The sequence below is a fragment of the Sinocyclocheilus rhinocerous genome, unplaced genomic scaffold (genome assembly GCF_001515625.1).
Source record: "Sinocyclocheilus rhinocerous isolate Xijiao unplaced genomic scaffold, SAMN03320098_v1.1 scaffold523, whole genome shotgun sequence".
NCBI lineage: Eukaryota > Metazoa > Chordata > Actinopteri > Cypriniformes > Cyprinidae > Sinocyclocheilus > Sinocyclocheilus rhinocerous.
The window spans coordinates 287,183-299,237 of record NW_015626042.1 but is presented as its reverse complement, the minus strand read 5'-3'; the positions used below and the strand labels follow the sequence as shown (position 1 = coordinate 299,237).

At 38.8% G+C, this 12,055-nt stretch overlaps 1 protein-coding gene across 5 annotated transcripts in view; it reads left to right on the top strand.

The window, feature by feature from the left end:
- Positions 1–12,055, top strand: part of vit (vitrin) — a 25,351-nt gene that overhangs the window by 11,775 nt on the left and 1,521 nt on the right. For 3 of the 5 annotated variants that reach the window (XM_016513933.1, XM_016513917.1, XM_016513952.1), the window contains 12 exons: positions 456–494; positions 583–636; positions 1,847–1,909; positions 2,025–2,087; positions 4,279–4,353; positions 4,983–5,045; positions 5,902–5,952; positions 7,182–7,247; positions 7,347–7,494; positions 7,951–8,054; positions 9,437–9,663; positions 9,775–10,288. In XM_016513933.1, coding sequence (XP_016369419.1) covers positions 456–494; positions 583–636; positions 1,847–1,909; positions 2,025–2,087; positions 4,279–4,353; positions 4,983–5,045; positions 5,902–5,952; positions 7,182–7,247; positions 7,347–7,494; positions 7,951–8,054; positions 9,437–9,663; positions 9,775–10,288 — 1,467 coding nt within the window. The remainder of the gene's footprint in view (positions 1–455; positions 495–582; positions 637–1,846; positions 1,910–2,024; positions 2,088–4,278; positions 4,354–4,982; positions 5,046–5,901; positions 5,953–7,181; positions 7,248–7,346; positions 7,495–7,950; positions 8,055–9,436; positions 9,664–9,774; positions 10,289–12,055) is intronic. The other 2 variants (XM_016513924.1, XM_016513942.1) reach the window with 2 other exon arrangements.

Below are 12,055 nucleotides of genomic sequence, written 5' to 3'. Positions count from 1 at the left end.
TTGAACCCAATCAAATATTTCTGGAGAAACCTGAATGCATGCATCCGCCCCCTTCCAACCTGACAGAGCTTGAGAGGTGAAGAGATGGCAGATAATTGCCAAATGCTGATGAGCAAAGCTTGTCGCATCAAACAAAAAAGACTTGAGGCTGTAAAGGTGCTTCAGCTAAATATTTAGTTATTAGATAATGCAATGTACTTATTTCAGTTTTTTTTATTTTTAATTCATTTACGAAGTTGTGACAATTCTGTTTTTGCTTTGTCAGTATGGTGTATGGTGTGTAGATTGATGTGGGAAAAAAGTACATTTAAGCAGGTTAACATAAGGCAGCAACATAACAAAACGTGTAAAAAATGAAGGCACTGTATATTGACTTTAAGGTTGCTGTTACAGTAAAAAGAAACAGAGAATATATCAGTGCTTCAATATTTGTTTTCTCTTAATACTGCATGTAGGACAGTCACAGAGCACCCAAGGAAAGGGTCCTGCGCAAGGTATGTTCTGCTTTGACACTGTCTGTAGTCCTCACTTCCTCTGTCAGTAACACATGCCCTAAACTCTAACCATAACATTTGTCTGAAGCATTTAGAGGCAGCTCCGTCTATGCCAATAGGTTTTCACCCCGCACAAACACAGGTAAACCCCACTCCTATTACTCTGACTCTTTGTCCTGTCTTGTGATGCTTACCTGTTGTCTTTAATTTTCTTTGTACTCTAGGAACAGGTATATTGTTTGGTATTTTGATATATTGCTGGTGATTGTTTGTGTCCTGAGCTAGATGAGTGTTGATCTCACTTGCTGTTTTCCTCCAATATTCCCAGCTATCTCTCTCTTGTATACGTTTGTCTCTTTAGTCCAAATATGTAACTGTTTCAAAATCTGTATATGTCACGCTTCCTTCTGCAAGCTGGTGGCGCTATGACTGTGAACCACAATAGCCACATTCATCCAATCTGATCTAAAACAGACACTTTGTTTCCCATTTTTGTCATTAATTTAATTCCTCACCATGGCAACACCGGTTGAGATCAAAAATCAGTTCACAATTTAACACCTTCAGTGTCTTGGCATCATGTTTACCAAGTTTGGTGAGAATCACATGAATCTTTTTTGAGTAGTATTTAAAAATTCAGCACTAATGACTGAAATTTAGAAAGTCTCTACAGAGCCTCTACTCCATGCCCTTATGTATGCCCATGTCTAACAGTGCATGCAGAAGATATGAGACTCTTCCTGCCATCAAGCTATTTCCTCACCATGATCAAACCGTTTGAAATATAAAAATCTGCTCACAATTTCATTTCTTCACACAAATGGAGGAATTTATTTGTCTAGGGTAGACAGCACAGTAGCCTACCCGGTTATTGACTCCTTACCAGAAACTCTCGATGTGAATTGTCCTGTCTTCCGTCTTTTTCTGTCTTCATGATTACCTGTTACACTGTTTCTGTATGCTGTGCCTGTGAAATAGAAAGCCTATTACCATCTGAGCTAAGTTTGATGAAATTCTCTGAACTCATTGACTTACCTGTTCACATGGCTTGTTACCTGCAAATAAACCTCTGTTGTGGAAATCAGTGTATCCTCAGTGTATTCTCCTCTGTTGGTGACAATATAATTCCTGTTTTGCACAATTAATAGTTGAAGACAAGGAGCACTTAACAGCTTTCCCCAAAGACCGAACATGCTGTTTTGCATACAGTATATGAAAGGCACAGTCCTTGGTATATCACATTGATAGATCAGCTCAGACTTTCTATTGTTAATTTAGATGTAGTGTGTTCTTTCAGTGAGGTGCAGCTTTACATGTGGCTTGTCTTGAATGTGTTTGCATTTTGACGGCAGGTGTGCACAGGCCAGAAACGGGCACCACGATCCGAAGACAGCCGCATGTTTCCTCAGCTTCAGGTTCGCATGACTCATTCATTCAATTCAGACATCACTCAGTAGCAGCTGCGATGCAGGCATGAACTCTTGCTTTCTTCTCTCTTGGATATTTGTACATCTGTTTCACATTGTTAAGCAGCTTTCAGTCGGGTGCAGCCGCAGTCTGAGAGGAACCAGCACACGGCGCAGTCTAATCCCAGTAAGTATCTGCAGATGCCGTCTATTAGCATGTGCGTGTCTTCGCATGTGTACACATCAAACAACACAACTGACAGTCCAATGCTCTTTTTGCATCCGAGGGATCAGGTAAAGCTTTGTCTGAAATTAGCACCTTTAGATATAGCAAGGCTTTAGCTAAGCAAGTAAACATGTTTAAATGATACTTGACAGTAAATAAATATTGAGGACATCTTGTACATCACTGCAGTGACATCAGGTAAGTTAAAGACTAGTAATAAATTGGATACTAAGTGTAAGGCAACTCAGATAAGTGACAACACCATGCACTTGCATACTGTCATTTGGGGTCATGAACTGAGAAATCAAAATGTCCTTGATCTTTTAATATATAAGAGGTCATTGTGCTATAAAAACTATATAAACGATAAAAACGATAAAAATGTTTCTCGTTAGTCTAAAAACAGCTTATATTGACAGCTTACAGGTCTATGCAGAAACCAAACGATAAACTTTATTTGATGAACTTTATTTTTAACGAAGTGCCAGACCACATCACTATGGTCCTTTGTTCACTTCATTGTACTGCGGATTCGTTTACAAACAAGGCACAATTCAACGCAGGATTTTCAGAAAGATTGAAAATGAAAGACGATGCTGTGCGACTATATTGGATCTGACAGTAATGTCGCAACGCACAAGTGTGAGTAACTATTGCTTTGTCTGTTATTACAGTTCGTTTGATATGTAATGAGTATTTATGCGTCCATCTGTGAAGGATGTAGGCTGTCAAACATACACAACTGTTAGCCAATCACAGCAGTGTGTGTTTACTTCCGAGTCTACAATCCTCCGCATCTATTCAAACAGAGCGTTCTGAAGAGGGAGGTCAAAGCAGGACAAAAAAATAGCCTATTGCTTCTAAGTTATTATGCTTTTTGATAAAAAAAAAATGTTAAAATCTTGATAACATTATTAGTGGAACTCGGAGAGCAGTGCAAAATAAAAAAACAGAGGCAGTTCATGACCTCTTTAAGGCGTGAACGAGGCTCATATGCTCCTCACAGATTCTTGAAACTTATCTCAGACACAAAATATACAATGCTTTTATACAACAGTTCAATAAACAGGAAATTGTTTGAATTGTTTTTAGGCACAATATCGCCACTTACTTTGTCTAATTATGCTCCACTGCCAGTTAAACCAATACTGTCAAACAAAGTCAAAGTTGAATCGACATCGTTATTTATAAAGCTGTTTGTACAATACAAATTGTGTCAAAGCAGCTTTACAGTGTTAAACAGAAAAATAGTATGTTGATAATGCAAGAGGACAATACACACAGTTATGCTGTTTATTTCTAAATAATTCCATGTTTTTGAACAAATCGTTTAAGTGAATGATTCATTGACTCACTCACCTGCAGAAAGAATCACTGTAAAATCCCCTGACAGATGCACAGAACCACAGTGAAAAGTCCCTGTGCTGCTGGACTAAATATCAGTGTGTTTGGACTGGAGTTGTTAAAGCAATCTAATTTGAGAACCTGAACTAACTGGTTGATTATCAAAGAAGAACATGAGAATGCTCTTAACACACATATACTAATTCCCAGTGTTGGGGGTAACGCATTACAAGTAACGCGAGTTACGTAATCAGATTACTTTTTTCAAGTAACTAGTAAAGTAACGCATTACTTTTTTAATTTACAAGAAAATATCTGAGTTACTTTTTCAAAAAAGTAACTCCAGTTACTTTGTTTTCCCATTTATTGACTGACAGCTCTCCTGTCCCCATGTTGGGAGAAATCGGAAGTGCAGAGGAGTTGTGTGCGCTGTGTGAACATGATGTTACTGTAGTTCTAGACTAAATGTGAATGTGCATTAATTCATCCCAATCACAAAAAACAGATTTAGTATTCATCAAAATGAATTAAAAACAAATTATGAAAACAAATAAAATGGCTAATGCCATTAATGCCTGTGTGATATGCAAAGTGATTATTTTATCAGAACTGTCTAACTGGAGTTGACATCATAGTTGGCATGACAGAACACATTGTTTTTCTTTAATTTGACAGTAAATGATCTCTAAACCTCTAAACATGATTAACAGATTAATATAAAATATTTCCTTGCTACATAAACGTCTAAAAGTCCATTTGATGTCTTGAAGTAATGTATTGTAAATAGTTTTTCAATCTCCCTATCTAGCACTTGCAAGAAGAGATTGGCCGCACCCTGCGTACGCACGACCTGATGGCTTCTCTGGCACCAGAAGACCAACAGGTATCATAATCATTATGCAGGTCTCATCATCCAGTTCAAGAACATAACCCCCCATAAGTGAGCAATAAACAAGACATAAACATAGATTAAATATCGTTTTAAATTCCAATTGAATATCCATAAACACTTCATAATTCATGCTAATCGAAATCTGACACGTCTACGGTTGTACCAGAGGAGAATATATATATATATATATAACCACATAAATCTGAATTTCTGAATTATGCCTTCATAGTATGCATAGCACGTCTGTTTTTGATATCACCATAGCATCATATCAATGTACACAGGTTCCTGCTACTCTCTGCTACTCGTTTTCACACTGCGTTTACTTGCTTCACGTGGTTTAAATAGGCCATGCCGCTAGCTTTCAAGTTTAAAAGTCCATGCCAATGTGCGACCCATATGACATCAAAAACATTCAGAGCAGCATGCATTTCTGCTGGAGCTATATGACTTTAACTTCATCAATCATGTGTAAGAATAGGTGGTAATCTACAGGTTTTTTACTCCTCTTTACAGCTTTTGATTGTTTGGCTTTTTTTCACACGGGCATTATGGGTATATTTTCCATAATGCACTATGCTGAACTAACTGTTCCTGCAAATGCTGCCTCTATTCTGCAGCTCTTGACCCAAGGCCTGATAACACAGAGTATGAGCACTGGCTGCATAACTTTGGACAGTATTGTAAGTATTCTCATTTTATTTTGGAACAATACATGTATGGCAAAAAGTCTATGCAATGAGTATATGTTATACATGTGTTATAACACATGTTCCGTATGAACATGGCTCTCTGCGAGGGTTTCCAACTGAAATAACATTGTAACCTTGCCTAAGCTGCTTCGCTGGTCTTAGCTGGTTTAAGCTGGGCTCCCAACATGGTCAAGATGGTCTGGTCTAATGGGTCTCTCTGCCTGACTTATGGTGGGAAGCTTCCATTAAGTGTGTGATGGCAGTGAGCAGTGTGTGGACCGCACACTCCATATAACTACAACGTCTGTCCCCGTGTCTGGATTCAAAAGAGACTTTGTTGGGAGCCTCAGCCATGCTGTTAATGCTGCTGACTCTGGTTTGTACCACAGGGTCAGAAATCCAGGGTCAGTTGATATTTCAGTTATCCAGCAAAAAAAATCGCCCCTGTCCCTGCCTGGTCCAAATTTCCTTTCATAAACATTTTGCTAGATAGCTTATTTAAATAAGTTAGATTATTTATGTTACATCATTGCTAATAATACATGCATTGGTATAATGCGGCATGTACCAAAAAGGGTATCTGTACTCATCTAGTAAATGCTATAATACAAATCATGCCTGGATTAATGAGAAGAAACGTATACGCATTTGCCAGTCCCCCAGCTTTACTGCATATTTATTCAAAACATCAGTCGTCATGGCTGTGAAATCGGAGTTGTGGGCACAGCTCCAGTGAGTATGTTACTGGTTGTGTAACTGTAGTGAGGAGGGGTCACCATCACTGTGAGCCACTGTGTCTTTGTGAAACTGGAGGCCTGATTCGTGTGTACATGATTTCTGTTTTCAGCTCCTGCGCCAGAAGAACACAAGCCTCCATCTGAGACCAGTCAGACCAGAGGTGTGTCAAAGGCACAAGCACGTTTGTATATTAAAGCACACAGTGCACAATATTGTTATATAGTCCTGCTTAAGAAACTATGACCGAATACAGGATTTTAAATTTATTTGATTAATTAATAAATTTTTTTAATGATTGCATGATGTATATTAATTAGTTAATTAGTCGCTTGCTGGGTCAAACCCGTTCGAGTCCGGTGAGACATCTAACTTTTTTTTTGCCACATGGGTTCATTTGAAAAATGTGCTTATATGAAAATTTTTGCAAAACTCCGAAACATACCTATACATACAATTCACTGCATTTTCCCGTTGAAATGAACACTAGTAGCAGTAAAACACCAACACTTTTCTTCTGATTCTTCTTCACCTGTGTTTGATCCAGAGATTTAGCACTCGTTCAGAAAATGTGTAATAGCGCCTCCTACCATAAAATGGTGAAAGCACAGAAAGCTGGAAAATTATTTCAATGGCTGGGAAAGAGTTAATAAAGACTTATTTTCATGTGGTTCCTTGCACAATACTGTGTCATTTGTCTGTGACCGATAAAACTGAACATGTCTTTAGTTCCACTCACTGGACATTTCACTGAACATGCCAAACGTGTAAGAAGCAGCAAAATATCATTTTGCAGAAAGTATTTTTCTAATGGGCCTGGGTTGCTTTATTACATGTTTATTACATGTTTTGCAATCAAAAGTGAAGTAACTTGATCAGCAAAATCCATTACCAGGGCATTGTAGTTCTCCCGTTTTTTTTCAATTATATAGACAAATTATTTAATTTTCAATTTGGACTTGACAATATAGCCATACATAGTTCTTTAAAGTACTATAGATAAGGTTCATGATTTAATGATGATCTAATTGGGTTACACTTTATTTTGATAGTCCACTTTAGACATTCTACTAACTATAAGTAACTTCGAAACTACATGTCAACTAATCATGGATTCACAACTACATGTCTACTAACTCTCAGATTAGACTGTTAGGTTAGGTTTAGGGTTAGTCAAATAAGTTGACATATACTTGCGAATATTCTTATAGTCAGTATGTTGTGGGCCTATCAAAATAAAGTGTTAGAAGATATTAAGCAGAGAGTCTACTAATACTCTAATGACTGCTAGTTGACATGTAGTTACAAAGTTACTTACTGTTAGTAGGATGTCTAAAGTGGACTATCAAAATAAAGTGTTACCTGTAATTGTAACATCCTCTCATCTTCCAGGTTTCAACGCACGAGGACACGACTCAACAGCCAGAGTTCCTGAACCCATGTCTCAAGGAGATCCAAGTACCATTCCTTCATGCTCCTTCAAAACTGTCACTGATTGTGAGACTATTATTCACTTCCTTTCATGGCTCTCATCTTATTCTCATCTTGTCTTTGTAGACTGTAAAGTTGATATTGCATTCCTCATGGATGGCAGCTGGAGCATTGGGAAACGCCGTTTTAAGATTCAGAAAGACTTCCTTGTGGAGGTTTCTCAGGTCATTAATGTGGGTGTAGCTGGAGCCATGATGGGCATCATTCAATACGGGTAATAATGTGTCCCTGTCCCAGAAAACACTCAAATACTTGAAGTATTGATAAGAATAAGTGAGGGACTATCATATAAAACAATGTAATTAGTATTGGTAGATATTCATAAGTAAAATTTGGTTTTAGCATACATAAATGTTCACTCACTTGGATACTGAAACATACAGTATCAATATACTGACAGTGTCTAAAATGATGTATGCATAAATGTGTATGAATCCTTCGAAGATTGTACACTATTGAATTTAAGGAACTTACAGCATGGTTTAATTAATGTATAATATATTATTCAGTAAACTCAATGATCAATAGGGGCACATTTGTACATCTCTAAGATCAGTGCTGCAGTTACATTGATAATGTGCATTTTAGTGTGTACCCAACAAACCAAAACATACATATACACAGGTAGATCATGCTGATATTACGTATCAACATTTAATTTCTGATCCAGGGATGATCCAGTCACAGAATTCAGTCTAAAACAGTTCTCCAGCTCCAAGGATCTGAAGCCAGCCATCAGCAAAATAGTCCAGAAGGGCGGTCTGTCCAATGTAGGTGAGTGAATAACCCTGAACTGTACCCTGAAGCCCAAAAAGCAGAAGTCATCACATGGTTTCACTGAATTTCACCCTGTTTGCACATCTCCGTTTCAAATAAGATCTAAATCTGAGCTGGGAACTGTGGCTAAATTACAGAGCTGGTGCCACTCTGTGGTGTTTTTGTGTAAGCTGACCAAATGCCTGAGGTTTATCCAACCTAGAGATTAGTTTTTCACATTGGTTGTATGGTTTGTGTTATAGATAGTGTTTCACTTTAATATAACAGTGGAATCCTGTAAAAAAAAAAGCAGCTGCCCACTCTAGCAGAGCTATAAAGTTAAAGATAGCCCGAGGACACAACATTATCTGCTTTGATGAATCTGGTTGGATGTTGTTTAATCAGGACCATAGTCCTTCATCTTCTGTATATGATTTACGCAAACCTGCGTAACGACTCTGAAATCCCTGAGGGCTGCAGTGACCCCAAAAACTATCTGGGCACTAAAGTCATGCGCAATATATGAATTTTAGATAGCAAAATTTCAAAGCAAGTGTCATGTATTGTAGAGAAAGATGATACACCTTTCTACACATTTCAATGCTTAAACTGAAATGTTAAAACAATAGATCTAGGGCTAAAAATATAGACATTCGGTTGTGGTAAATGTAACAAGCTTGGAGACCTAGGGGAGAACTGACTTTCATGCATCCACAAAAAATCATTAAAACACTGGCTGATTAAAATACATTAAGCATAAATGATAGTGAAAAGTGAAATTAGTAAAGAGAAACTCTCTACATGACTTTTTATAACACTAGGCATCATACATTTGCTGGTTTTATAAATGGCTAGAGAGGAAAGAACTGAAAATCACACTAAGCAGTCTTTATCTATCATATACTATGTAATTTTACCTGAAATCAGTCAACTTCGACTGACCAAAATCTGCAGACTGGCTCCAAATCTCAGCACTGACTCGTCCAGACTGCAAAATGGGGCAGAAATCTGGGCAAAAGTCATGCAGAGTTGAGCAAACTCAGAATGTTTTAGTTTAGCTTTTAGGTGTGCCTTACATTCCCCAGTACTTTTTTTAGGTCCATTTAATGTAGCATTTGTATAAGTATGACAATTTGAGCAATCAATTACAAGTGGTGGAAACAAAGATAAAGAGATGTTTTGCCAGTTTTATTAACTGCTGCATTGATAGTTTTCAGCAGTAGCGTGCTGCACTCTTGCCTTTTCCTGAAGTCCTGGAAGCATTTAAGGAAAGCATTTCAGGGCAGAGACTTGACCCGAAACAGTGCTGCAATTGAAACACAGTAGAGAGTGTTCATAGGGAGGAAGGTGGATGGAACTGTAGCTGTTTTGTACTGATTCTGACTCTGTGGCCCTTTAAGGAAAGGCCCTCTCCTACATCAACAAGCATTTCTTCAGTGATGCTAATGGGAACAGAGGTGGGGCGCCCAATGTGGCTGTGGTTCTGGTGGACGGCTGGCCCACTGACAAAGTGGAGGAGGCCTCACGTCTGGCCAGAGAGTCAGGCATCAACATCTTCTTTGTCACCATCGAGGGCCCAGATGAGAATGAAAAACAGAACGTGGTGGAGACCAACTTTGTTGACAAGGTATTAATTGAGTAAAGTGAGGTGTACAATTTGACACGTACTAGAATGTCATGGCAAACGAACGCAATTGAGGGAATCAGAGAGAACTTTATTTCTTGTTTTGGTCTGTAGGCTGTGTGCAGAAGCAATGGCTACTTCTCGCTCCCTATCATGAGCTGGTTCGCTTTGCGCAAAGCCGTACAGCCTCTGGTGAAGAGCGTGTGCGACACAGACCGCCTGGTGTGCAGTAAGACCTGCCTTAATGCCAACGACATTGCCTTCGTCATCGACGGCTCCAGCAGCGTGGGAACCGGAAACTGCCGCACCGTGCTCCAGTTCGTCGCAAACGTGACGCAGGAATTTGAGATCTCAGACACGGATACGCGTGTAGGAATTGTACAGTACACGTACGAACAGAGGCTTGAGTTCGCTTTCGGACAACACAACAACAAAGCTGATCTGCTGAATGCTATCAAGCGTATAAACTACTGGAGCGGAGGCACCAGCACGGGAGCCGCCATCACATTTGCTGCAGATCAACTGTTCAGCAAATCCAAACCCAACAAGCGCAAGATCATGATTGTCATCACGGACGGACGCTCCTACGATGACGTGCGGGCCCCGGCGCTGGCGGTTCATCGTAAAGGTGAGTGCGGTGGAACGCAGTAGGTCCCTGGGCCAGCACCCGTGGTTGTTTCTGGAACAGTCAGTCAGTACGTTTACATGGACAACAATATTCCAATTTTAACACGATTAAGACAATACTCTGATAAAGAATCTACCATGTAAACAGAGATTTTTTTCTATAATTAGATTACTGATGTCCATGTAAACGTAGTCAGTGACTGCTTTATAGGAATGTTGTTCCAGGATCAGCCAGAGATGTACAGTAGATCCAGAAACATGGGTAAATCACATTAAACAGCAGTCAGGGCCGTAGCTAGAAATTCGGGGCCCTACTTAAAGGTGCCATAGAATGTAAAACTGTATTTACCTTGGCATAGTTGAGTTGTTAAAAAAAGAAGAACTACAGAGCTAATCTTATGTCGATAATGATTACAAAACAAACCTTAACTACGCGGGAAGCATGCTATTTCCGCGCCGTATAAGTTAGTTTTAGTTTCATATTCGCCAGACACTCGCTTTCCCTTGCCACTGTTCTATAAAGTCGACAGTCTTACAAAGATATCAGCACGATTACTTTTAATAATATGCAACCACTTTATTTTGACATAAAAAATTATTAAAAACCGCCTACGTGTGTTGTAGCTGAAGATTCAAACAGGAAAAGTCTTTGACGCGACATCAAAGCGAATGATGCCTAAGGGACCGTCTGACAATTCCACTGACTGGGTTAAAACGTCCAAAGTGTTTTAATTAAAATTACATTTAACATTTAAAATAACACATTGTGAAACTGTAGAGCATGTATTACTTACAGTGATTTACTACAGGTGAAATTTTGCCAATACCTCTCTTCATATATGTACAGTACACAAGTACGTTCATAAACAAGTTACTGTAAGTCCCTAAAAGTTTTTTTTTTTTTTCATGTTTCAAAGGCTGTACTACCTTGCTAGATAGAAGACTGGCTTACTACAGGTGAGATTCTGCCAATATCTCCTATACTGTATGTACAGTACACAAATATTTAATGAAAAATTACAGTAATTTACCAATAGGGTTTTTTCATGTTCCAAAGGTTATAGTATGTGACTGACTTACTACAGGTGAGATTTTGCCAGTACCTCTCCTTTATATATGTACAGTACACAATTATTTTCATAAAAGTTACTGTAAGTCCCCAAAAGATATTGGCAAAATATTCAGTCAGTTTGCTCACTATTTACTATAGCCTTGTAAACATTAATTTGAACAAATTATTGTGAGGTAAATTTGCAGACGGTCCTTAAAGCAGCTCAACAACAAGCAGTGGACCAGCACTTGGTGAACATCCGATGACACTGCAGCCAGTTAGTATAATGGGACAAGCGCAGTAAAAACGCGTTGTTCAGGGGCTAGGGACTGCTGAAACCCAAGTAGAAATCTGTTAAAGGTGCCATAGAATGGAAAACTGTATTTACCTTGGCCTAGTTGAATAATAACAGTTCTGTACATGGAAATGACATACCGTGAGCCTCAAACACCATTGTTTCCTCCTTCTTATGTAAATCTTGTGCATGCAAAAGACCACTAAAAAAACAGGCGAATCAGAACATAACACCGACTGTGACGTTACAGTCGGGATCACTAATAGTTACGCCCCCAACATTTGCATATACCCGCCCATGTTCTATGCCAGCCGCACCTGCACAGCCGAATCTGCAGGTATTGTGAAGAAACAAGCGAGGATAATATCGAAAATGGCAGATCATGGAAATAAATGTTGGCAATATATAAATATAATAACGCG